Genomic DNA, 25,334 nt, shown 5'->3' on the forward strand with positions numbered 1-25,334 from the left:
GAATTGGAGGAAAAAAAGGATGCAGCTGGAGCCACAGAAGGCCAGAGGCGGAGGCAGAGCCCAGCGGAGCGCTCGCGGGGCGGAGCTACCAAGAGCCCACTGGTGGATGCGGCGAAAAGATGCGTGGGTCCCTGGGAGTCGATTGGCAAAACAGGCCGCCCATCACCACCCTCTACTTCCTGGCCAGCCCCGGAAACCGGCAGGCGTTGGGGAGGGGTGGGGGGATAGCGGCAACAGCAGCCCCAGCCCTCAGAGAGACAGCAGGAAGGGAGGGAGGGAGGGAGCTGGGGGGACAACCCCCCCCACCATTCCTACCGCAATGGGCCCAGCCTCCCACTCTCACCTCCCCTCCATCGGCCGGGGCTAGGACACCCCCAAATCCTGTCGCCCCCTTGGCACCGACACCCCGACCGAGGCAGAGACAGCCACCCGCCACCACCGCTGCCGCAGCCTGGCTGGGGAGGGGGCCAGCCCCCCGGGCCCCCCACCCCACTGAGGTGGGGGCGGGAATGGGATGGGAGGAGGCGGGAGGAGGGTGCCGAGAGGGACTTGGAGGAGGGGATGGGGGAGAGATTGGGTCTGGGAGGCGGACTGGGGAGAGGGTTGCTGGGGAAAGGAGAGGGGCCCTGAGAGGGAGGAAGGATGGAAGAGACACGGCGGAGACCCCTCGAATTTGGGATGGGGGTGTGGACAGGGCCCTGAAGAGGGAATTCCCGACACCTTCCCCAATTCCTTTTCCTGCCCTTTGGCCCCACATGACTCTTGGGGGGTTGTGGCCGGGAGAAGGCGGTTTATTGCCCTCCTTCCCCCAGCAGAATTTGCTTCCTAGGAATGCCCTCAGACACCTCTGTTTCCATCTAGGCACAGGACCTTTCTCAGTGGCCATCCACACTGGGCTAGATCCTTACTGACACACAGATGCTTTGTGGGGGGGCCATGTTTTCTACACTGAATCTGTGTGCCTTTGACATGTTTAATGGCTTATGTGCGGCTAGCTTCTCCCTATGCTATCCATGGACTGTGGAGAGATGATGTGTTATTTTCCATCAGAATTGCCCATTCTCATATCTTATGTCCATATCTCATGTCCAGTCTTGACATTGTTCAAATGTGTGAGTTTTTATATATTGCATCTATTATGTGGTTTCATGTTTCTTGCACATTTTATGCTTTTGCGTGTTTACTTTTTGCGTGTAAAGGTTATACCTTCCTTGTTTTGGTTCGTATGTTATGTCCATGATCCTGTCGTATGCAAGTCTTCATGTGTGGTATCCTGTGGTTTAGTTCACTAGTGCACACTCATGATGTGATCGGATTGGCCTGTTTGCTGCATGTTTTCCCAGTCACGGTTTACACCGCACATACGCATGCTCCTTCGCATGATACGCTGATGTGACATGACCGCAGCATGTGTGCTTCTGGTTACACATTCTATTTATTTAATAATTTTATTGACAGTATATTTTGTGAGTCATATGCCCATTAATCCATATGGCACTTCACAGTGCTTATAAATCTTCTGACATTTCTGCTCCGGAGAGGGTCACTTAATGTCACGTACTAGAGAGAAAGGTAACTGGGCCTCCATGTCCCCAGAGAACCATTCCCATATGCCTTACCTTGCTGACCTTCCTGGTCTATGTCTTTTCACATACATTATCTCTCTCGTGGCTGTGTACAGTCTGTGTTCATGGAGCTCAATGCATGCCTCAGGTCAACCCTGCTGTGCACATTATCTGTCCCTCACTCTTTTTGCACTGTTGGCATGTATTTGATGACAGCAGCATCTTTCCCTGGTGGCATGTTAATCCCCATTCTGTATGTTTCTCTTTTGTGTGAGATGGGATGTACCATCTTGATTGTTGTTGCCTCCCTCAGTGTGACCATATAGTGTATGTGTATATTCACAGTAGGTTACCGTTAGGCTTTTTGTTGTGTTCATTGCTTTATTGATGACTTTTCTTTTCATAGTTAATAGTCCTCAAGAGTGTAGCTATCTGATTCATGATTGGCTCTGTCATTAATTATGACAGGCTGTGTATACAGCCTTATAATCTGTTCAGCATGTTTATTGAGCACTGTCTCCTCCTTCTGTCCTGGGTATTGGGGAAATGACAGAGTTCCTGCCCTCAGGCTGCTTACAGACTGGGGAAGGAAACAAAAATGAGCAGTTACTTACACTGTGGTGTCAAGATCAGTGGTTCTCAAACTGATGTACACATCAGACTCACTTGGAGGGCTGTCCCTCACTTGGGGGAGTTAAAATACCTATTCTTGGGCCTAAGGCCCAGAATTTGATTCAGGACATCTGGGGTGAGGTCCAAGAATATGTATTTCTACACTTTGAGAACCAATGATCAAGATAAAAGTGTAATGAAAACTCAGGCCAGGAGGGGTTCAAGAAGACTTCCAAAGTGTGACGCTGAGCTGGGTCAGGCAAGTGAAAGGCAGAAGGGCATTCCAGCCAAAGGGACCAGCCTGTTCACAGCACAGAAGCATGAAAGATCATGGTGTGTCTGAAGAACTGAAGTAAATCAATTTGGAGCAAAAAGGACTCTTGTGGGCATGTGGCCAAAGATGTAAGCAGAAGTCAACTTGTCGAAAGGGCCTTTTAGAAGATGGAGAAATGCTCAGATTTGTGTTACAGAAAAATCTCTGTGGTTGCCATGTGGATGATGAATTGGAGGAGCAGAGTTAGGAACCTGTCGCAAATAGTCCAGGGGAGAGAAATGCTGGTCCAGACTTACAAGGGCAGTGGGATAGAGCAAATCAAGGCCTACAGCTTTAGAGTTGGCAGAGTCTCCTGTTTCCTCTATTGCTTCTGAACCTTCACTGGTTGGCAATGGCCTTTACCTTTGAACACAGTCCTTCCTGTCATTAGAAGACAGTGACTGTAGCCTTGCTGAAAGTGACAGGTATTTGCCTGAACACCTTTTTGTGACTTGTGACCCTGCCCCCAGCAGTAGGACAGAGTGGAGGAAGGAGGAAGAACCTAAAAGGCAGGTTCTGTGTGCCTGCACCTCTTCCTCCTCAACTCTTTCCTCTCCCAGGGCAGATGGTGTGAGTCGCTTTTACTGTCTCCCCTCTTTCTTTCATTTGGTCAGGCCTTAACATATTATATACCTGCCTGACCAGATCGCCTCCGGTGTCCCTGGAAGGGAAAGAAGGAGGAGTAAGGGTTTGTTTGCCTGCCTGCGGAGGCAGGATTGATAGAGGCAGCAACTCCTGGTATGTCCATGGGTTTATCTGGAAACAGGAAGGGGAGGGAGGTTGGACACCTTGGTGGAGAGGGATTTTTCTAGTTATGCATTTACTTTCCTTTATCTGTTACTGGGTGTGATTGTAAGTTTGCATGTATGTGTCACTGGGTCAGTCTTCGTATGACTGTGTGTTTGTATTTTTGTTAGTGACAGAGCCTTTATTCTTGCCAGTCTGCCCTTGAGAATGTCTGTGGGTGTTTTGTGCCTTTCACTGTATTTGCTGTCTGCTGTGTGTCCACCTGTGTGCATACATACTGGCCGCAGCATAACTGTGGTTAGGAACACAAGCCACTTAGGTTTCAACTAGGAAGTGCCTCTTAGGAGCCATATCACCACAGGTAAGTTCTTTAACATCTCTGGGCCTATCTCCGAAAAATGTAAATTATGTGGTTCATATTTAAGGTTAACATAGTCTATAGATCAACCCTAATCCAACAGATATATAATAAAAGCCACGGTGTAATTTTTAATTTTCTGGAAGATACATCAAAACGTAAAAAGTAACAAGGTGGAATTAATTTTAATAATATATTCTATTGAATTCAGTATCCAGAAAGGTTGATTTCAAAATGTAATCAATACAAAAGATTATTAATGGGATATTTAGCATTCTGTTTTTCATTCAAAGTCTGAAATCTGATACATATTTTACACTTCCAGCACAATTCAGTTCAAACTAGGCCACATTTCCAGTGCTCGGTAGCCATATGTGGCTGGTGGCTACTGTATTAGACAGGTATAGACCATCCTAAGACCCTTACCAGCTACAAGTGTTTGTTATTGTTGTCCTATTATCACATGTCTGTGAGTTGTGGGTGTTCATGTGTCATGTCTCTTGTCTTTGTGAATATTTCTGGAGGCTTCTGAGAGAGGGCTGGGTGAGCAGTCCCGAGCTCCTGTTCCCACCGCCCCCATCCTAGAGAGGCTGTCTGGGCAGGTTTTGATGGGAGCCCTGACCCCATCCTGTGTCTCTGGCCCTTGTCCTCCTAGCTCCCCAAACCGTGCCTTCTGTGCCTTGCCCGTCCCATTCCCCTCCGGGAACGAGGCCCACTGTCTCTTGCCTGTCCCCTGCAGGTGGCCAGAATGGAGTTGTGGCCGGGGATATGGCCTGTGCTGCTGCTGCTCTTCCTGCTGCTGCTCTTCCTGCTGCCCACCCTGTGGTTCTGCAGCCCCAGTGCCAAATACTTCTTCAAGATGGCCTTCTACAATGGCTGGATCCTCTTCCTGGCGGTGCTCGCCATCCCTGTGTGTGCTGTGCGAGGACGCAACGTTGAGAACATGAAGTGAGGGCCAAGGGGTTTTGGGTGATGAGAGAACCTAAGAGTCCGAAGTGAGCAGTGGGCGGGGAGGTTGTGGGATGTGTAAGGAAGATGGAGAGGGCCCAGGGACAAGGAAGGAGAGAGAACTGCAGATGCCCAGAAAGGCAGTGGCGGGAGGCGGGTGAAGCGTGCTGATGGACATCAGTGGGTCCTGCTGGAACCCCTTGCCGTGACCCCACAGGATCTTGCGTCTGATGCTGCTCCACATCAAATACCTGTATGGGATCCGAGTGGAGGTGCGTGGGGCCCACCACTTCCCTCCCTCACAGCCCTACGTCGTGGTCTCCAACCACCAGAGCTCACTCGACCTGCTTGGTGAGACCCCTTGTAGGGCATACCTCCCCCAGTTATGCCCTTCCCCTTTCCCCAGAATCTCTTCCGCTAGGGGTCCGCAACTCCCCTTCGTCTGGACATTGCTCCCTTTCCCTTTCCCCCAGTCCTTCTTACCCTCATAAGTAGGCTAATATGTACTTAATCACCCCATCCTCCTCAGGGCTTCCCGCCCCCTCTCCCCCATCTCCGTCCTTAAGAATGTGGGGGATGGCCTGTTTCCCATGACACTTTACCTCTACCCTGATCTTCACTCCCACCCCCGACCTTTGCCTTAGGGATGATGGAGGTACTGCCAGGCCGCTGTGTGCCCATTGCCAAGCGTGAGCTGCTGTGGGCTGGCTCTGCTGGACTGGCCTGCTGGCTGGCAGGAGTCATCTTCATCGACCGGAAGCGCACTGGGGATGCCATCAGTGTCATGTCTGAAGTTGCCCAGACCCTGCTCACCCAGGACGTGAGTCCCCTGTGGCAAAGGGGGGTGGCAACACTGGGGAGTAGAGCAGGGCCAGCAGCCCTCAAAGGTCCATTACAGCCTCATGACCGTTTTCGGACCCCTCTGTGTATGTCTTCTTGACCTCTGTCTTCCTCAGGTGCGGGTCTGGGTTTTTCCAGAGGGCACGAGAAACCACAATGGCTCCATGCTGCCCTTCAAACGTGGCGCCTTCCACCTTGCAGTACAGGCCCAGGTAATTACTATTTCCCCCTCTGCTACTGAGCCCCCAGCTTCCACCATTCTTTTCTTTCTTGGCAGAGGTTTGTCATGGGGGCCTTGGAAGGGAACTGTGGGCTGTTTGCTTTTCCCTTTCCCCAGGTTCCCATTGTCCCCATAGTCATGTCCTCCTATCAAGACTTCTATTGCAAGAAGGAGCGTCGCTTCACTTCGGGTGAGGGCTCTGAGTAGATCTGGGGCTGGGGGTGGCTAGAAAGGCCATGGGAGAGAGAGGGTAGACATCCCCATGAGACAGGAGGATTGGTCAGTGTCAGAACTGAGATGTCCAAAGGATCATCCACTGACCCCACATCAACTAATAAATATTTATTAAGCGCCCACCATACCCTGCTACATGGGTAACACTTGATCCCTCCAACAGGGGCCATTACTGCCCAGAGGGAAAGATAAGACCTGTGTGTGCAAAGCTGTAATAACACTTGGCAGTGAAAGTTAATCCTAGATGATGGGGGCTGGAAGGGTGCTAAGGAGGTGTCCGGACTGGGAAGGCTTTGTGCAAGAGGGCCTTAAAACAGATAGCAGCTGGCAAGCAGAGGGGCAATTGTCCAGGGTAGGGGGAAGAGAACTGAAAGGTTGGGGAGGGAGTAACAGGAGAGCTCAGGAACTGGGCCCTGCCTGTGAGCAAAGGCCTAGGTAGACAGCCCATGATGGTGCTCACCCCCTCCCAGGGCGATGTCAGGTACGGGTGCTGCCCCCAGTGCCCACAGAAGGGCTGACACCAGATGACGTCCCAGCTCTGGCTGACAGAGTCCGGCACTCCATGCTCACCGTTTTCCGGGAAATCTCCACTGATGGCCGGGGCGGTGGTGACTGTCTGAAGAAGCCTGGAGGGGTGGGCGACGCCCGGCTCTGAGCTCCCTTCCCATCTACCCCCATGTTCCTCCCACACCTACCAACCCAGTGGGCCCTGAAGCAGGGCCAAGCCCACTTCCTTGTTTCTCCTCTCCCCACTGTTCTCCTCTCCCCACTGTTCTCCTCTTTGGAATCTTCAATTTCTGAAGTGAGTGTGGATATAGCACCGCTCCTTGCCCCTTCCCAGTTCCCCCCATGGACTCTCTTGCCTCGGTGCAGTCTCCACTCTGACCCCCACCCACCTCCTGTGCCATCTTGTCTTTGGGACGGTTGCCTCCCCCTCATCTCCAGTGGCTCACCTACACAAGGGTGGGAACACACCATCCTTTCCCCAGGGGACCCTCTTCTTTTGTGATCTTCTCTCCCTCTCCACCCCACATTGGCCAGTGGACTCATCCATTCTATGGAACAATACCCTACCACAAGTCCATGGATTCAGTGGACTTATCCGTTTGTGAGGACTCCTCACACTGTGGCTGGAAGCAATGCCTGGAACATTCCTGGCTTATCCTGGGAACACTCCTCAGCACCCTCACCCTCCCTCCCATGGAGCCTCCTATCAGTGGAGGCTGGACTCTTCTCACTCAGAGGTTTCATCCTGCCCATACCCAGGTGCCCAGGGGTGAGCATACTCCTAGATGCCAGTTTGGTCTCCACATTTCTGCTTCCCCCCATCCCTGTGGTACAGTTCTTCAGTGGTCCTGGCCCCAACCCAGTCCCCTGCAGCCCGGCTGTACCATTCTAACCAGACACAAGGGGAAGAGGCAGACATTAGGTGCTGCACTCACTTCTGCTCCCTGGGAAGTTGGGGAAAGGAACTGAACCCTGGCTGGAGGGGATGGGAGGGCTTTTAATTTATTTCTCTTTCTTTTGAGGCTTCCCCTCTCTGAGCCAGTTTTCATTTCCTCCCTGTGGCATTAGCCACTCCTGCCTCCCACCCCAGACCTGTGCCCACAACTGGGAAGGTGGGCTGGGAGCAAAAAGAGAGGGTGGGACCCAGTTTTGTGTGGTTTTTATTAATTATCTGGATAACAGCAAGAAACCCGAGAATAAAGATTGAGAGAGAGAGAGAGAGATCTGGGCACTTTCTGGCTGCATTTGTTAAGGCATTGAAGTGGTTCTCGCCTAGGCCACCTCCCCCAGCCAGAAGACTCAGGGGTGGGCCCAAGGCACCCATCTTTCCCCCTTCCTTCAGCTCTCGTAAGTTTCCGTCACTCATTGCTCCTTAGTGGCAGATAACCTTATCTTCGCTTCCCCAGCTGGCCAATCCCAGAGGATTAGTGGGGCCAGTTTCTGTATAAATTAGGGGGCAGGGGCTCTGGAGGGGTTCCTTATTGGCCGCCGATTGAGATTGAGGCCTGGGCCCAGGCTGTTGTCCTCACAGGAGCCTGGTGAATGACAAGGAGGCAGACACATTGGCTGTGGACTTCTGGGGCTGCCAGGGCACTGGAGACACTCTCACCCAGCAATAAGTGGACTGGGGACAGGGTACCAGAAGAAGGGGTGAAATATGGGTATCTGAGGACAGTATGCGGAGACTGAGTGTTGGGGAAGGGTTTGGGGAAAAGAGAAAAGTGAACCAGGGAAGGGTGTCCGGGAGAGCTGGGGGCAGCTAATGGGGATGGGGATTCAAGCAGAGAAGGGCATGAGGACTTACAGGCACCTAGCCTCTCCTCCAGCAGCAGCACTTGGTCGCTGAGAGACTCGATCCTGTCGCCACGGCCCCATAGCTCTGCCACCTGTTCCGGCTGTAGCTCTTCAGGTGGCATGGGCAGCATGGCTCGGACCCAGGCCCCGGCCTGACCTGCCCACTACAAAGGAAGAGACGCTTCAGAGTGTTGGGGGTGGAGCACACCCTGCCAAGAGGGGTTGGACCCAGGCACCAACATTCACCTGCTCCAGCCGCTCCAGGCGCCCTTGAAGCTCCCAAATCTCCTGTCTCAGGGCATGCTCCTCTTGTTCTGCTTCCCGAACTGGGACAAAAGAGGGCATGACCCACTGCCCAGTTGAGTGCAGGCCCTCATTGCCACCCATGCTCCCACTCACCTGCCACACTGAGGATGTTGGCACCAGTTGGGGGCTCCGGGGCACCCTCTGTGCAGGTGCGCCTGTCCAGACCCAGCACCAGGCCTTGAGGACAGCCACAAGTGAAGCTGCCTGCGGTATTGAGGCAACGGTGCGAGCAGAGGGCAACACCAGTCCTACATTCATCCACGTCTAGTTATGGGAGAGAAGATGGGGGCTGAAGGGTGGGGGCGAGCTGGTACCCCAAAGGTATGAGGTCCTGGTGCCACTGTATGGGGGTGCAGGGTGAGCTGACTCACCCACATGACAGTGCTTCCCACCCCAGCCTGGGGCGCACTCGCACTGCTCTGGCCTAACGCAGACGCCTCGGTTCTGACACGGCTTGGCACAAATGGCTGTGGGCACAGAAGGGTGGTTCAAAACCAGACCCACTGCCTGCCTCCCCAGCCCTGCGGGGCACCCTGACCCCAGGCCTGGGAAGACCCAGTCTCACCATCACAGGTGAGGGCCCCTGGATGCCGCTTCTTCCAGCCCTGGCAGCACACAACGTGGGTCTGCGGCACCTCCCTCCTCACCTCCCTCCACGCCACACGGTATGTGGTCCTGGAACATAGACCCGGCTCTGAACATTGCTTTATGGGTTTTGGTCTGGGTTCTTGAATTTCTTCTTGAAAGACTCCAGAGTCCAGCCTCCCTATCCCTCACCTGTAGGTGCTGCAGATGCGTCTTCCATCACACACGGTCAGGTAGGGCTTATACACTGGTTGGCTGTAGGACTCGTTGTAATGGAGGGGGACCACGAGCATCTGCCTGGAGCAGACCCCCTGGCTGCACCCATGCCAGAGAAGGTAAGACACATTCAGTGACCTGGGAGCGGTCAGGAGTCCCATTTCCCTTAAGTCTCCACTGAGGGCCTGCCCTCCCTGGAGGTGACCACCTCACCCCCATTCTAAACTTCATGGTTTTGTCACCTGTTGACGCCCCACCCCCAGCAAGTTTTCTGAAGACCTCACCCCTGGACCCGCCCCCCTGTCATCACCTCTCTTTGAGGGATCCACCCTTGGCCCCCTGGACTGACATCAGTAGCAGGAGGAATGAGAGTCCGCCTAAGAGACTGCACGGTTCATCCCTGGACCCCATGATTCTCCTTGACTCCAAACTGCAGGCTGCAGGCAAGAAGAGGTTAATGGAGGCCATTCCCCTCTCCCATAACTTTTCCAGCTCCAGCCCCTCCAAAAGCAGTGTGCTAGTGCCCTCTAAGGGAGTTAGTACGTTCACTTGTACACATTTGCACTAGCCACCAGGATTGTCTACACCTGCATGTACATTTAACACGACCCCTTCATCCAGCACAGCATGGTCCAAGCATACATCATGCAATTGCACACCCCAACACACTCCCTCCATCTTCTCTACACACACACTCTGCCCATAACCTTCCTATCTGTAACAAACCCTCTTCTATCTTAATTTTTCTACCTTCAAAGTCTCAGATATTCACCATTACACCCCCTCACACCCTGCACACAAACCCATGCACCTGGAAACTGCACCTTAAACACATTCCTACTACCCCACATACCCACACCCTCACTCCTACCACACTCCCCAACTCACACTCACGCTAAGGCTCATTCCCCGTTGACACTGTCTCCCCACCTGTCTTTCCCTCTCTCCCGGAGACTTCCAGCAGACCAGCCTCAGCAACAGCAGCTCAGACTGGTGGGCGGGTTGGGCAGGCTGGAAAGGAGAGGAGGGGCTGGGCCAGACAGAATCCTCCCATCCCTGCCCCCTCCCACAAGCCTCCTTCACAGCTCCTGCTTGATCAGCTCCATGGGGTCTAAGTCCCACTACCTTCACCACCACCCCAGCAAAGGGCCCCCTAGAAGTAAATTCCAAACTCTTCGAACCCCCTTATTTCTGGACTCCCCAGATCAGCAGAGGCTACCAGCTCTGTAACCCCACCAGTACCCCTGGCTCTTGACACAACCCTCAACCCAACACAGACTCGGGGAGAACTGAGGAACAGGGAGAGAGAGCTGGCAGAGAAAAGCAGGGTCAGGTCATGGGAGAAGAGGCAAGATTCAATGAGGAAAGAAAGGAGGGCAAATCGTCACAAAGGGACAAGGGGGGTGGGTGGGAAGCCCATGGCACTAAGGGGAAATTGCCCCCATTTGATGATGACATTTGTTAGGGCCTGGGGGTGGGGGGCAGAGTTGAGTCAGCCACCACCCCCCATACCAGAGCAGACAGGGCCCTATTGTCTCCACCAAAATTCCTTCTTTTAAGGAAGAGGAGGCTCATTGTCCAGCCCCTCACCCAACTCAGGCCTACAAAGGTCGAAAAGGGGTGCAACAAATGCCCACCCTGACCCTTAGCCCCCTCGTCTAGCCTGGGGGTGGCAGACGCATTCCACCCATGAGGCTAGGGCACAAACCACTGAAGCCCTGGGCTCAGCCCCCCAGGCTTAGGCTGGAACAGGAAGAGAATTGTCCTCTGCAGGAAAGAACCCACAGAGAATCAGGAACCCACACAGAATGGGCATTTAGAGAGCGGAAACACCAAGGGGGTCCCACCCCACACCAGGCATCCGGGCACCCAGACCTCAGGCTCTCCATCCCCACCCTCCTTGGGGAGCCAGGTCCCCCTCACCTGGAAAGGAGCCAAACCACACTGAGGAAATGGACTTTTATTTCCATAAATACAGGGTTAACACCCATTCAATGGTAGCTAAAAGGGGCTGGGGCCTCAAAGACACTAGGCTCCCAGGGGGTACCCCAACACTGAACAGAGGGACTGGGGGATCCCCAAACCTGAGATGGGCCTCACAGGCCATAGATATTCCCCAACACTGACATTTCAAGAACGGAACTGTCCCCATAGGGGAGCCTCAGAACCCCACTCTCATGGGTAGTCCTTCCTGGGAGTTGGGAGGGCTGAGAAAAAGGGAAAAGGGAACATGGGGAGAACAGGAGCTAAAAATGTCCTGAGTGGCCTAGAAGGAGACCCCTGTAGTGGGCAGGGGCTGGGTTCTCCTATACAGCCAGAGACAGAGCAGCCACAGCAGCAGGAGCAGCCACGAGATAAAAACCTGGTTTCTCTCTTCCCGACCTCGGCCTCGGCCTCGGCCTCGGGAGAGTGAGAGAGCATGGAGCAAACCCCAAACATGAGGTGGGGGGGAGACCAGGATTTGTCATCTACAGAGGAGCACAGGAAGGGAGTCCTGGGAGCCCTGGTTGGTGGGGGCAGTGTGGGAGCAATGGGGTGGTTGCAGGCACACCGGAGCTGACATCTGCTTTCCAAGGCCACCGCTTGGTCTCTGGGCTGGGAAGTTCCTGAGGGATCCCTGAGGACATCCTCAGGAGAGCCAAGGTTCAATGCAGGTCTCATAAAGGGTACGGTTGGAGTGCCAGGCCGTATGGGAGATCCCAGCCATCGGACACCTCACTATGGCTCCCCGAGCCAAGAGAGTCTTCAACCCAAAAGAATCCCGCAGATAAACCTTCAAGGTGGGCAAAGAGTCATAAAAGGAGAAACAAAGTGAGCTCCTCCTGGTGTCCCAGGTCCCCTCCCCACAGGGTGAACCCTTCAGCTCAAGGGGTCAGTGGCAGGGAGGGCTACAGACTGAGGTGGGGCTGTGCCAGAAGAAAGGGGAAGTTATCCCAGGGGGCTCACCAGTTGCTCCTCCATCTCCAAGACCGTCTCATTTGCATCATAGAAACCAAAGAAGCTACAAAGAGATTGAGGGCGGGTAGGGGAGGAGGTTATCAGGAGAGCGGGAGAAAATCAAGGTAGGCTAGGGGAGGGACCTCAGGAACTCATGGCCTGTTGGGAGATAGGCAGCAAGGAAGACACTCACAATATTCAAGTGGATATCATGTACCTCACAAGGTGACACAGAGGCTACAGCGTTGCTTCTACAGAGTCCCATCAAAAATGCAAACCTGAATCTAATCATGAGGAAACAGCCAACAAACCCAAACTGAGGGACATTCTACAAAATAGTTCAAAAATATCAATGTAATGGACGAAGACAGAGGAAATATCCCAGGGGGAAAAAAAAAGAGAGAGAGAGAGAGACTAAAGAGACACGGACAAGTAAATGCAACACATGATCCCAGGTTAGATCTTGCACCGCATTTTTTTTTCCCCTATGAGGACAACTGGAAAATATTTGAATAAGGTCTATAGAGTATCTTATTGATGTTAACTTCCTGACTTTGATAATTATATTGTGGATATGTAAAGAGAAGTCCTGTATACACAAAACAGACACTGACACACTGAAGTTTTAGGAGTAAAGAGACATCATGTCTACAACCTACTCTCAAATGGTTCACAAACACACCTATACCCCCGTATACATATTTAGAGGGAAGAAAGAATGAGGACATAAACATGGCAAAATGGTAACCTTTAGAAAATCTAGGTGAAGAGTACACACAATTGTTTTGTAATACTTAAGCAACTTATTAAGTATGAAGTTATTTCAAAATAAAAAGGTCTTAAAATTTTGAAAAGTAATATTTAATTGGCATGGGCAGTGAGTGGGCACTGACCATGAACAACAAACGTTAATAGTGCTAAGTCCAAGGGACAATGGGAACAAAAAAAGACCACCCCGCTGGTTTTAGAGCACCAACAAAGCCTTCCCAGTGAGGTACTCTCCACTAGGGAAGGCTGATCCCCCAGCAAACAGAAGGGCAGGAGCAAAGGTAGAGAGGTGAGGCCCAGCTGGGCCCATGGGGGAGCTGGGTTGGGGGCCTGAAGACCACATGGAGGGGCTGGATTTCATCAGGTATAGGAGAGCAGTAGGGGCACACAGACCGGGATGTGAACTCCAGCTCTGCCACACACTCCCAAATGTATGTGGTTGAGCATATTACTTATCCTCTTTGTCCTATTTAAGAATACTTCCTTTTCAGAGAGGAAGTGAAACACCCTGGTTAAGTTAGATAGCCTGACTTCACCAGTTACTAACTCTATGAATGGAGACAAGTTATTTAAGTTCCTTGCACCTAAGTTTCCTTACATGTTAAACGAGGATAATAGTAATTACCATGAACCCTCTCTCCTTACATGTCAAAGGAGGATTAAAGGAGATTTATTTGAAAAGTACTTAGAATTGTGCCTTGGGACATAAAAGGTACTATATAACTGTGAGCTATTACAATCTTCAGAGGGTCATAGATGTAAAATGAGATAGAATAAATCCCAACCCTTGCTATTATAAGGAACATGACTCCTTCACTTAAAACCCTCCAATGCCTTTTTCATCTCACTCAGATTAAAAAATCAAGGGCCATGGTTGCCAGGAGCTGGGGGGAGGCAGGGATGGGGAGTTCTTGTTTAATGGCTATGGAGTTTCAGTTTGGGAAGAAAAAAAAAGTTCTGAATATGGATGGTGGTGATGGTTACACAAGAATGCCAATGTGCTTCATTGCCGCTGCACTGCACACTTAAAATGGTAAATTTTATGTTCTGTATATTTTAGGAAAAAACAAAAATAAAAAACAAGGGCCTTACTTTGCCCTACAAAGGGTCAATATTACTGGCTCCCTGCTACCTCTTTCATCTCCTCTCCCACCCTCTTCCCAGCTCCCTGGGCTCTAGCCACACTGGCGACCCTATTCCTCACACCAGCCCCAGGACCTCTGTAGGTGCCACTCCTTTTCCCTGAGTCGTTTTTCCCCCCCAGATTGTTGCACAGCTCCTTCCCTCACTTCCTTAAGTTTCGACTCCCATGACAAGTCTTCCAGGACTTATCTGGCCACTATCTGACATAGGGTCCAGTCACCCTCTAATCCCTTCCCCTGCCTGTCTCATCACCACCTGACATACATATTTGCATCTATTTTTCTGTCTCCCACACTAGACATTAAACTACGTAAGAGTGGGGACTTCTCTTTCATTTACCGCTGCATCCCAATGGCCCAGAACAGGGCCTGGGCATATATACAGTGCTCAATAAATATTTGTTGAATGACTAAAGGAGCTTAGGTGACATTTCAGATCACTCATGATGAATTGCAGCAAAGGCCCACACATAGCACAATGGAGCCATAGATTTTCCTGAGGAATCGGATGGAGGAGATAAGGCTGGAGGCTATTACAAAAGTCCAGGTATATAAAAGAGGTGGAAGGAAACGTGGCATGGAATTATACACACACATCCTACCAATGACGATTTCCTGGTTTTGATACTGTGCTGTAGTTACATAGGATGCAATCACTGGGGGAACCGGGCAAAAGATACCTATGTAGGACCTCTCTAAACTATCTTTGCAACTTCCTATGAATCTGTAATTATTTCAAAGTTAAAAGTTTTTACAAAGCAGGGGTTTAGGGATGGAGGGGAAGTAGAGTCTGATGGGCTAGATACAAGGCATTGAGGAATGACTCCCAGGTTTTGTTGTTGAGTGACAGGATATATGGAGGATGGGAGCATTAGCTGACCAGTGGGAGGTACAGGCCAGTTTCAGGCAGGAGATTAATTGTTGGGGGCTAAGGGGTATCCTTAGCCAATCTTTGGGCCACACAGTCCCATATTACCTGGACTGCCAGGGGGTAATAACACCATCATCAGGGCCCCCAATCAGCACCAGGCGGCCCACACGAAGAAAGTTCTTCCTCCATGCTGAAGGGTGGGAAGAAAAGAGCCTGAGTCAGTCACAGGGGTCAGGCCAGGTTGGAGAGGGAAACACAGGGGGTTGGAGAAGCAGAAAACGGGACCCAGGCAGGAGCCTGGAGTCTCACCAGTGGCATTGGGATGATCTCTTTCCCCATTGATCAGGGCCAGAAAGCTGCTGGCGTTGAGATACAAGTCATCATGGTGGGGGTCTAGGTACAAACAGCAGTTAGAAGGAGAAGCAGGGAAAAGAAGCAAGATCAGAGTCTGAAAAAACGACCAGGAGACTACAATAGCAGGTAAGGTGAATAGTATCAACAATAATAATAATTGTAAACACGATACCAAACACCTTTGTCCAGCACTTACTATGTCAGATACTATTCAAAGTACATTACATTTGTTAATTTATTCAATCTTCACAACCACCTATAGGGTAGATACTAGATTATTATTTTACAGATAAGGAAAACAGCCACAGTAAGGTTAAGTAACTTGTCCACAGTCACCCGACAGGGTCAAGCTTCAAACACAAGTAGTCTGGACCCAGCATCCATGGTCTTAAAAACTACACTAGGTGTTTGCAAACTATGGACCATGGGCCAAACCCAGCCCACTGCTTACCTGTATAAATAAAGTTTTTTGGAACACAGATACATGCATTTACATATGGTGTATGGTTGCTTTCAAACTACTGTGGCAGAATTGTATTTGCGACAGAGACCATATGGCCTGCAAAACCAAAAATATGTACTATCTGGCTTGTGATCTCTGCACCAGACTATACTCTGAGGTGATAAGGTAACACACATAAAGCATTCTGAACAGCGACTGTTCACACAGTAAGTGCTCATTACATGAAGTTATCTTCATCATCACTGCTGTTGGTTATGGTACAGGTGGGAGCAGCCGGCCCTACCCTCCAGGGTGCCCTCTCATGGAGTCCCGTTTGGCATCCCCTACTCACCGTGCCAGTAGTTGCAGATGGAGAATTCCTGGCCCCAGGGGCTATAGCAGATCCGATAGAGGTTAGACCTCATGGAGGTAGGGAAGAGCCACTTCAAATAGTCTGTATCTGGCAAGAGAACAGCAGTATCAAGTGGCCCCAAACCTTTGTGTCCTCAAAACTCGGGGCCCCCTTTGACCTTACGATCCCCGCTCACCTCCATACTGTCCCATTTGTGGAGAGGAGAGAGAGATGAAAGAATCCACATTGTGCTCATCCATGACAGAGAGCAGTGCTCGGCACACCAGGCCCCCTGGAGGCAGAACATCACATTGGACAGGGACTCAGGGACAGCCAGGCCAACAGCCTCTCCACTAGGCACCCCCCTCCACCCACCACAATGTACATAAGGAGACTGAGGCCCAGAGAAAACAGGCACACCCTGTGGCAAAAGGCTATATACATCATGTAAGTGACAGAGCCAGATTAGATTCTGGGTCTTCTGACTCTAACTGTAGGGTGTTTTTTACTTCCCCATTATCCCTTATTTCCAAGAACCATTATCCATGGGGACAGCAGTGCAGGGAGCCTCCCTCCCACTCAGGACACAGAGCTAAGACCCAAGTGCTGAAGGAAGTCAGAAAAGTAGGGCTCAGGTACCAGGGCTGGAAGAATGTGGTTCAGAAAAGGGGACACTAGAATGTGTCCCTCAGATAAAGATCAAGCCTCAGAGAGGGCTTAGGAGTTGGGAGGGGGAGGGCGCCTACCCTGCGAGTAGCAGATGAGATGCACCCCTTGAGGGGCCTTTGCCATGATGGGGGCCACAGCCTCTCCGAACCCTTGCACCTGTTCCCACAGGGGTCGCAAGCTCTCTCTCCCATCGAAGAGATCGAGCACTGTCACCACAGTCCCGGGGTGTGTCTGTGGGAAGGGGGCAGTGCTGCAACAGGGGATGGACTGTGGAGCCCCTCCACACCGCCCCCCTGGGCAGTGTCCACATGCCTAATTGTGCCCTGCTAGAACCAGGGATCTCATCCCCCGATCTCCCAACGCCAGCACCAGCTCCTCCAGGAACTGAGCAGGCCCAGAATGGCAACTTTCGGTTCCCCATTCTCTTTCCCCAGCCACTACAGACGCCTCCAACGCCCCACAACAGGGTGTCCCCTACCAGACCTCGTTGATATATTCCAGCAGGTGGCGGAAGCTGTACGAGCTGTCAAAGAGCCCGTGCACCACGATGACCGGCTTGTAGGGAGCGCGATGGGGCGCGGGGGCTGCGGGCAGCAGCAGCAGCGGCAGGAACGGCAACAGGAGCAGGATCCCCGCCGGGGGCAGCCGCAGCCCCCTGAGCCCCAGCATGCTCCCGCCTGAGAAGGGGGCGATGAGGGCCTGTGAGAGAGATGACAACACACCCTCCCCTCGAAGCAGACGCCTGGCATCAAGATCCCCCTCCCCGCCCGTGCTCACACTAGGTTCAGGTCACAAAACAGCCTACTTTTAACTTACTTCAAGGTTGTGGGGAAACACACACCCCTACACATTGACGCACGGACGCGCACCCGAAGCCCCGCCCCCAACTCTACGGGGACTCGGTCCCTAGGCCGAGGATCTTCTTAGTGCATCATCCCAGCCATGCACGACCCTGGGTTTTGCAAGAAAGACCCCCGAGCAGCAGCGCAGGCTTCTGGAGAATGCAAGCTCCCACCTGGCCTAGGTCCGTGAGCCTGGCTCCGCCAGCTGTTTACTTCTCCCTAGACTGGAACCCGCAAGGTGGGGGGAGGGGAAGGGTGTGAAGAGAGCTCGCGCAGGGGAATGACGGATGGGAGAGGGGAGGCTGCTAGGGGTCGCGCTTCGCCGTCACGTCCGGGGCTTTCCCTGGCAACAGTGCCCGCGTCCCCTGTAACGCAGGCCCAGGACTGGAGGGGCAATGGAACATTCCACTGCACTCCGCGAGCGGGGGGAGGAAAAAGACAGAGCGATCCATTTTAGACTGGTGGGGAGAGGAAGAAGCATCAAACAAATCCTGGGAATCATGAGAAGGCCAGTTCTGGCCCTGCCAGGCACCAGCGACACCAGGGTCCGAATTCCTGGTCTCGATTCGCCCCATTTCCCAATTCAGGCGTCCGGCTCCGCTGCGGAACGTGAAGTTCCCCTGCCTCCGCGGGAGGTGGGAGGGCGCTGCGGAAAGGCAGTCCTCCGCATTTCGTCTCAGGCCACCGGATCAGGGCTGAAGCCAGCCCAAGCGGACCCCTCCCCATCCCCACCCGCCTGCCGGCAGGCCCCAGGTCAGCGTCTTACAACTCTTCATTATGAAGTGCGTGTAGTGCCCTTGTCTCCAGAGACGCGAAGAGTCCTCGAGGCCCCTCGAGCTAAAAGTGCAGCCTGGCCCAGTTTCTCCTGGCCTACTCTACTCCACTCCTGGTACACGACCCACCTCCAAGGGGCGGAGGGCCCCTGGGGCAGCGCTGACTCACGCGTGCGTGGTTTCCACCAGTCTTTCAACTTGAGAGACCCCCGCAATCGGCCCTTAGCCGGGAGTTCCTGTGTGCGGCTCCCGACGCAGACCTTCGAACCCCTTCCAGACTTCCGAGCTCCAGACGTCCCGCAACTCCGCCTTGATCCCTACCCGATACCTAGGTGGGCTTTTGCTTAGCATTGAAAGACGCTTCCGTTGAGAAAAGGATTTCGAAGCTTGTCTGAATCCCTCCTGTTCACAAGGTCTTTGCCGGTCTAAAGTCTCTCAATAAAACCGATCTGTGCCCCGAGTTGTGTAGTGTGAGGATGGGGTGGCAGTGGGGGGTCGGGGGTTCAGGCAAACGCCTTGGAAACTGGAACAACCAGCTTGGGGCCGTGACCTAAATGTCTGGAGCTCTGTAGGCTCCACTTGGACGCGAGGGCGAGGACATAGCCCGGGAGGGCGACTGCCTCGGGTGGGGGTTGGGCAGTACTAATCTGAAGGTGGAGGTAGGGGAGGGTCCCCGACTGCGTTTTTGCAAAAAGCCCAACTCCTGTAAGTCTCGGTAGACGGCCTGTCTTCACCTCCCCTCCCCATATACGTGCCCCCAAGATACAATGAACAAATAAAAGACTGCAATTACTGCTGTGCCCTGAACCTCGCACTCCCGTCGACTCAGGAGGTGGCGTTGCGTCTTGGCAGAGGTGGTGGGTGGATGGGTGGGATTTTAAAAAATGGATCTGAACACTGAGGGGCCCAGGAACTCTAAGAAGCCCGATAATCAAGTGGGGAAAGAGCATATATTATCCCCCAAACTTACTCTCTGTCCTTCTCCCACCCCCACCCCCCCAACCGTAGGTCCAACTCCCCTGGAAATACTCTAGACCCAAGCCCCCCATTTTACCTGCAATTCACCCAGACCATAACCCTGGGAACTCTTTCAGGTCATCGCGGGTCTCAACTCTGCAGTTCTCTCTCACGCAGTTATCTTTCTTAAAGTGGGGGCAGCTAAGGCCAAGCATTGGGGAGAAGGTCCTGAGAACTTGCAGGGACTCTGAGGGAAGCTGAGGAGGGGAACATCTGACTAGGGTGAACCAGATCCGGTGGGGACTGGGGTACTGAATCCACCGAGCACCTGCTCACTTCCTCCCACAGTATAATCACTGTAGCCAGTCTTGGAGGGGAAGACTCTAGAGAGTTCTCCCCCCTCCCCCCCCCCACTCCCTCCTTCCCTTAGTCCCACCCGCCTTGCCTGGTCTTGCTCGCCTCCCTGTTTCCATGACAACTCCAAGGGAGCCCAAACTGGGGGCCTGAATGCCGGGGTGAGAGGAGGAGAGACCTAGTGAGGGTACCTCGGAAACTCTCCCCCTCCCTCTCCTCGGCCCCTTTAAGCTCCCCCCCCTTCCCGGCTCTCCCTCCGCCCCCCGCCGCTGTCTTCATCTCTCCATCTCTGTGCTGCCGCCACCGGCTGCGCAATCCGCACACCAAGACTCCGACGCCAGCCAGGGACCCCGACTCCCGCTGCAGACACCCTGTCCCAGCGACACCACAGGCATGTCATCGGAAAAGTCAGGTAAAAAAACAACAACAAAACCTCCTGCCCTTTCCACCATCTCCAGACTCTCCCCCCATCCTTGGCCCCAACCCCCTCCCTCACCCCTCCGTTGGGGGGGGGGGGCGATTCTATTTCATTTCATTTCGGTCCAGCTCTCAACCCCCCCATCCCTTTCTCTTTCTGTATTCCCCTCCTTCCTCTCCTTCCAATCTCAGCCTTGTCCCCTTGCCAACAACATGGAAAGGGGACAGGTTGAAAGGGTGAAGGAAGTACAAGAGTGGCTTAGCATCAGCCAGGTACTGCAGGGATAGCATCATTGGGAGTGACAGATGGACAGATGACACTGGCTCACATGGAGACATTCAGTGGGGAAATAATAAAAACATGATGAGATAGAGGTTGTCAGGGGAGTAGAATCCAGAAGACCCTTGTTCATCTGCCCTAAATGAGGTGCTGAGATTCCCAGAGAGGCTAGGGCACCCATCCCCAGTGCAAGAAGACAGAGTGGAATATGTCATCCTTCATGTGTTTATACAACTGTTGAATTGAGCACATGTTAACACAGTGTTGCATGTCTACACACGTGCACACACAGGACTAGCTCAGATGGGCAAGCCCAAGGCAGCCATAGCTTGGGTGTGCAGGCGAAAGCTGTGGGCACCGTTGCTGAAGGGGGAGATGAGCAGAGGAGGGTTTCCACTTCAAAACTAGATTGAAAGAAACAAGGGGGGTGGGCAGATGGCTTAGATACAACCCCTTTCCTGCCCCTAAGACCAAGAGATGGCTTCTCACCCATCTCCTCTGTCTCTCCCATTATCTTTCTCCATCCCTGGCCCTGTGTCTCCCCCTACCCCCTTATCTCTTCTCTGCCTGTCTTGCCTCTCTCCCCATACCCTCTCCTGTGCTCACTGCCCCCAGGCCTCTCAGACTCAGTCCCTCACACCTCTCCACCACCCTATAATGCCCCCCAACCCCCGGCCGAGCCCCCTGCCCCACCCCCACAGGCAGCCCCTTCCTCTCACCATCACCACCACCACCACTACCACCAGTCCGGGACCGCCACCCTCCCGCGCTTGGGGGCAGGCGGCCTGGCTTCTTCCGTGGCCACTGGTCAGCGCGGTCCCTCATCCTCCGCCACCCTGCCGCGACCGCCACACCACGCTCCACCTGGCCCGGCCGCCGGGGCGCCCCCACCCGGCTGCGCTACCTTGCCCCGCATGCCACCCGACCCTTACCTGCAGGAGACTCGCTTCGAGGGCCCACTGCCCCCGCCGCCGCCGGCCGCCGCCGCCCCACCCCCGCCGGCGCCCTCCCATACGGCCCAGGCTCCGGGCTTCGTAGTGCCCACGCACACGGGGGCGGTAGGCACGCTGCCACTGGGGGGCTATGTAGCCCCCGGCTACCCCTTACAGCTGCAGCCTTGCACTGCCTACGTGCCGGTCTACCCAGTGGGCACGGTGAGTACAGGGCGGATGGGGCCTGGGAGGAAGGGGTGGGGACACACAGGGGGCTAGTGAGATAGAGAAACAGGGCCTGGGACCAGGTGGCGTTCCTAGGACAAGGCCTAGAGACAGGAGGGACTAGGAAAGGCTTGGGAATGGGGGTCGGGGGGTTGAAGGGTCTGGTTGTCATTTGGGGTCAGAGAAGGGGAAGGGAGCCTAGAAGTCCAGAGGAGGTTTGAAAGAAGGAAACAGCCTGGAGAGAGGGGGAGAAGAAACGAAACCTGGGAACCATGGAGGAGGATGAGGGAGAGTAAACCTGGAACTGACTGAATAGGGAAGGCCAGGCAGATATTTGGAGAGAAGAAACGAGGTCTGAAGTGAGGCCAGGGCACCCCTGGTGCGGCCATACCTTGGGAGAGGGAGTGTGGAGATCACCAAGAATATAGGGTTAATGACAGCAGTGAAGAGAGAAGAACCTAGTGGAATTTATGGGTGTCCTGGAAGGGTCGTGGATGATAAGTTTCTCTGAGAAGCAACGTGCAAGAATTGTGCTTTAAAAACCATCGTGCCAGACACAGAATGTTGGTGGGCTCAGAGACGATGGGAATGACATTCTCTCCCCCCAACCTTCTCTACACAGCCCTATACAGGCGGGACCCCGGGGGGGACGGGAGTAACCTCCACGCTCCCCCCGCCGCCCCAGGCCCCAGGGCTGGCCCTGCTAGAGCCGAGGCGCCCGCCGCACGACTACATGCCCATCGCGGTGCTGACCACCATCTGTTGCTTCTGGCCTACGGGCATCATCGCCATCTTCAAGGCAGTGCAGGTGGAAGTGGGGGAGAGGGCGGGCATCTGGGAAGGGAGCCCTCACCCGGTTTTTCTTATTCCAAGGGAGTGCCGAATGTTCTGGGAAGCATCTCAGAGGGAGCAGCAGCTCTGATCAGCTTTCTTCCGCCCGTCTCCCGCAGGTGCGCACGGCCTTGGCCCGCGGAGACATGGTGTCTGCCGAGATCGCTTCCCGCGAGGCCCGGAACTTCTCCTTCATCTCCCTAGCGGTGGGCATCGCAGCCATGGTGCTCTGTACCATCCTCACCGTAGTCATCATCATTGCCGCTCAGCACCATGAGAACTACTGGGATCCGTAAGGACGCACCCGGCCTGGCCCCGCCCCGCGCCCCTCAACCTCCCAAGCGCGTTCTGCAGCCACGCAGCGGATCCAGTGGGTGCCCCGCACACCTGCCTCTGGGGCCACCGAATTTCGATACATCCTAAACTCTGCCTCCACGGAACCTCTCGCCTTGCGGGCACGCTCCGAATCCAGTTCCTCAGGAACCCCGAAAAAACCCACACCCCCCCCCAGGGATGCCATTTTCCGGGATCCCTGCCAAATGCCGGGCCCTCAGTCACTCCAGTACCCCGCCGCCTCTAAATGCAGCGACCCCAGCGGAGCTCCTTGGGTCTCCGCTCGCAGCTGGGAGACCGGTCCCCAAAGCCCCGCCTCCTCTATAGGCTCCGCCCTGGCTCTGTCAAAACCCCGCCTCCAGGGCGGCAGGCTCCGCCTTCTTTTCCTTCCCCGCGAGGTGATTGCGTCCGGTGATTGGGTTGTGGCGCTAGGCCTCGCCCCCGGACTGACACACTCCTCCCCTTCTCCTGGCGCGGGGACCTAGCCCCGAGGTAGTCACGCCCCCACGCTCTCTCATTTTTGGTGGTACAGTTTTGTCTTCTCCACCCAGGTCTCTTACTATTTTCTTGCTAATCCCAGAACCTCTACTTTTGGTAATTTTGGAATGAGATTTCGGAGGTTCCCAGTTTAGGACCTTTCACCCCGGGATGACGAACGTCCCCGTTCTCTGTAAATATTCCCTTCCACCTATTCCAATCAGTGGGCGGCCGGGCAGAAGGTAACCCAGGGTAGGACCTCCCAACGTCAGGAGGAGCCAGCCCCGTTCCCCGCTCCCCTCGGCAGTCCCTACCTTGTTCTGATTTGTGCGTGAGTGTGTGTGTGAATTTCTGAAAGAATATTAAAGAGACTAAGTGGATTTATCACCCGCAATTCCGAAGACTGCCGCCTTACAAAGACCCTCCTCCTTTGGTTCCCTCTTTTACCTCCTCTTAGCTTCCCTTCCGAGGGAAAGAAAGATAAAAGAAAACTGACAGAGACAAATATGGGAGGAGACAGATTCCCAAGACACCACAGAGACAGACACAACCATGGGAGGGGGGAGGGGAGGCTCCTTAGGAATCCTACCAGGGAAATCTGGTATGGGGTCCATTCTTGGTGGGGATTTCTTTCCCCCAGCACACATTTTTCACTTTCTATTAGACTGGGCTTAGGGCTTTGAAGAGAGGGAATTTACAAGTAGACCCAAGTATCTATCCCAGAACTCCAGGAAATCGGGAGAAAAGGACAGACTATTCTAATAGGGTGACAGGGAAAAGATGCCAACTGCTTACAGCTGTTCCTGCCTTCAGGCTGGAGGGTGGTAAACAACTTGGATTAGAGCCCTGCATGGTATGTTGTACCTGCATGGGGAAGGCAAAGGGAGCAGAGTGCTATGGGAGGCCATCGCAGTCCACACAGGCTGCTAGAACAAAAATGCTATTGACTCGGTGACTTATAAGTAACAGAAATTTATTTTTCACAGTTCTGAAGGCTGGAAGTCTGACAGCAGGCTGCCAGTATAGTTGGGTGAGGGCCCTCTTCTGAGTTACAGACCTCTCATTGTATCCTTACATGGTGGCAGGGGCAAGGGAGCCCTACAGGGTCTTTTTTACAAAAGCATCCCATTCATGAGAGTTCCACCTTCATGACCTTAAGCACCTCCCAAAGACCCCCACCTCCTAATACCATCAAATTGTGCATTAGGATTTCAACGTATGAATTTGGTGGGGAGCACAAATATTCAGACCACAGCAGAGCCCCAGAGAAGAGGTCACTAGGCTCTCAAGTCCAGCTAGGGCTAGTTGCCCACTGGTACCCTGAGGTCAACCAGGAGGCCTCTGGTATAGGGGTGCATAAGCAGTGGACTTGATATCCATCTGTACACCTGCAGGATAGGGTTCTATGCTGAATTTGTGCATTCATACAACATGCAGACGCCATGCAGGATGCTGGCAAGACATCTACCCAGACAATAGATGTGAACACCGACCTCATGGAGTTGAGAATCTGAAGGAAAACCATGCACCGAGATAGGAGACATGGGAGAAGGATGAGATGGACTATGGAAATCATGGGTTCCCCTTTGGACGTTTCAGATTTAATGTGTTTTGTTCACCAAAGATCTTGAAAAAAGAATTCACATTTGCAGCTTCCACTTCCTCACCACCTACTCATTCCCCCCTCCCTTATATAAGTATTGTCAGAGATGTGTCTGTGTCTCTCTTTTTTTCATACCCACTATTTCTTAACCCTTTAAAACATATTTCCACTCCCTCCTCTACTGAAACTGCTCTCTCAAATACCAGAAGTTACCAAGAACCAAAGTTACCAGAAATTACTAGGAACCAAAATCAATGGCATTTGCACAGTATATATGCAGTGCCTTTCTGAACCCTCCCATGTTTGTCCCTTGTCCCTAGATTCTCCACTCACCTAGTTCACGGACATGTTATCTCCCCCCTCCCCACCTCTGTACATACTTCAAATCATGCCCCCCCTCTTTTTTTTCCCTCCCTTCCCCTAAGTGTCTATCTCTAGATTTTACCCTTTTCTGAGACTTTCCCATCCACTCCAAATTCAGAGATAATTTCTAACTAAATGTTTTTCTGCCATGGACCAAATGTTCGTGT

At 53.3% G+C, this 25,334-nt stretch overlaps 4 protein-coding genes and 1 long non-coding RNA gene across 10 annotated transcripts; 3 read left to right on the forward strand and 2 right to left on the reverse strand.

Moving 5' to 3' along the window:
* Positions 1-236: 236 nt before the first annotated feature.
* Positions 237-7,567, forward strand: AGPAT1 (1-acylglycerol-3-phosphate O-acyltransferase 1). Of its 2 annotated transcripts, none has more exons than XM_047101336.1 (7): positions 237-497; positions 4,335-4,543; positions 4,761-4,894; positions 5,188-5,363; positions 5,500-5,595; positions 5,740-5,793; positions 6,308-6,504. In XM_047101336.1, the coding sequence occupies exons 2-7, from the start codon at positions 4,344-4,346 to the stop codon at positions 6,353-6,355; spliced, it is 708 nt and encodes a 235-aa protein (XP_046957292.1). In that variant the 5' UTR covers positions 237-497; positions 4,335-4,343; the 3' UTR covers positions 6,356-6,504. The 2 variants fall into 2 exon arrangements, with proteins under 2 accessions (XP_046957292.1, XP_046957291.1); XM_047101335.1 differs by having other exon boundaries at positions 238-497; positions 5,721-5,793; positions 6,308-7,567.
* Positions 7,340-11,096, reverse strand: EGFL8 (EGF like domain multiple 8). Of its 4 annotated transcripts, none has more exons than XM_047101337.1 (8): positions 10,176-11,096; positions 9,556-9,682; positions 9,222-9,344; positions 9,010-9,119; positions 8,816-8,911; positions 8,538-8,708; positions 8,385-8,464; positions 7,340-8,302 (listed from the first exon to the last, which is right to left on the reverse strand). In XM_047101337.1, exons 2-8 carry the CDS (start codon positions 9,654-9,656, stop codon positions 7,823-7,825), a joined length of 1,161 nt encoding a protein of 386 aa, XP_046957293.1. In that variant the 5' UTR covers positions 9,657-9,682; positions 10,176-11,096; the 3' UTR covers positions 7,340-7,822. The 4 variants fall into 4 exon arrangements, with proteins under 4 accessions (XP_046957293.1, XP_046957294.1, XP_046957296.1 ...); XM_047101338.1 differs by having other exon boundaries at positions 10,134-11,096; XM_047101340.1 differs by lacking the exon at positions 10,176-11,096 and having other exon boundaries at positions 7,340-7,879; positions 8,149-8,302; positions 9,556-10,127.
* Positions 11,097-11,190: 94 nt separating this feature from the next.
* On the reverse strand, positions 11,191-18,216 carry PPT2 (palmitoyl-protein thioesterase 2). 2 transcript variants are annotated; one of them, XM_047101342.1, is made up of 9 exons: positions 17,796-18,216; positions 17,264-17,457; positions 16,858-17,011; positions 16,308-16,403; positions 16,112-16,219; positions 15,273-15,356; positions 15,069-15,153; positions 12,192-12,246; positions 11,191-12,018 (listed from the first exon to the last, which is right to left on the reverse strand). In XM_047101342.1, the coding sequence occupies exons 2-9, from the start codon at positions 17,447-17,449 to the stop codon at positions 11,875-11,877; spliced, it is 912 nt and encodes a 303-aa protein (XP_046957298.1). In that variant the 5' UTR covers positions 17,450-17,457; positions 17,796-18,216; the 3' UTR covers positions 11,191-11,874. The 2 variants fall into 2 exon arrangements, with proteins under 2 accessions (XP_046957298.1, XP_046957297.1); XM_047101341.1 differs by lacking the exon at positions 17,796-18,216 and adding an exon at positions 17,597-17,689.
* LOC124528022 (uncharacterized) lies at positions 17,716-18,855 on the forward strand. The gene is made up of 2 exons (XR_006966056.1): positions 17,716-17,804; positions 18,210-18,855. It is a non-coding gene; the product is annotated as an uncharacterized LOC124528022 (long non-coding RNA).
* Positions 18,856-19,998: 1,143 nt separating this feature from the next.
* PRRT1 (proline rich transmembrane protein 1) lies at positions 19,999-23,587 on the forward strand. The gene is made up of 4 exons (XM_047103192.1): positions 19,999-20,118; positions 21,019-21,557; positions 22,183-22,368; positions 22,511-23,587. The coding sequence occupies exons 1-4, from the start codon at positions 20,100-20,102 to the stop codon at positions 22,685-22,687; spliced, it is 921 nt and encodes a 306-aa protein (XP_046959148.1). The 5' UTR covers positions 19,999-20,099; the 3' UTR covers positions 22,688-23,587.
* The last annotated feature ends 1,747 nt before the right edge of the window (positions 23,588-25,334 follow it).

The sequence above is a fragment of the Lynx rufus genome, unplaced genomic scaffold, assembly GCF_022079265.1.
Source record: "Lynx rufus isolate CCGP_SWC_20201006 ecotype Redwood Valley unplaced genomic scaffold, mLynRuf1.p SCAF_6, whole genome shotgun sequence".
Taxonomy (NCBI): Eukaryota; Metazoa; Chordata; class Mammalia; order Carnivora; family Felidae; genus Lynx; species Lynx rufus.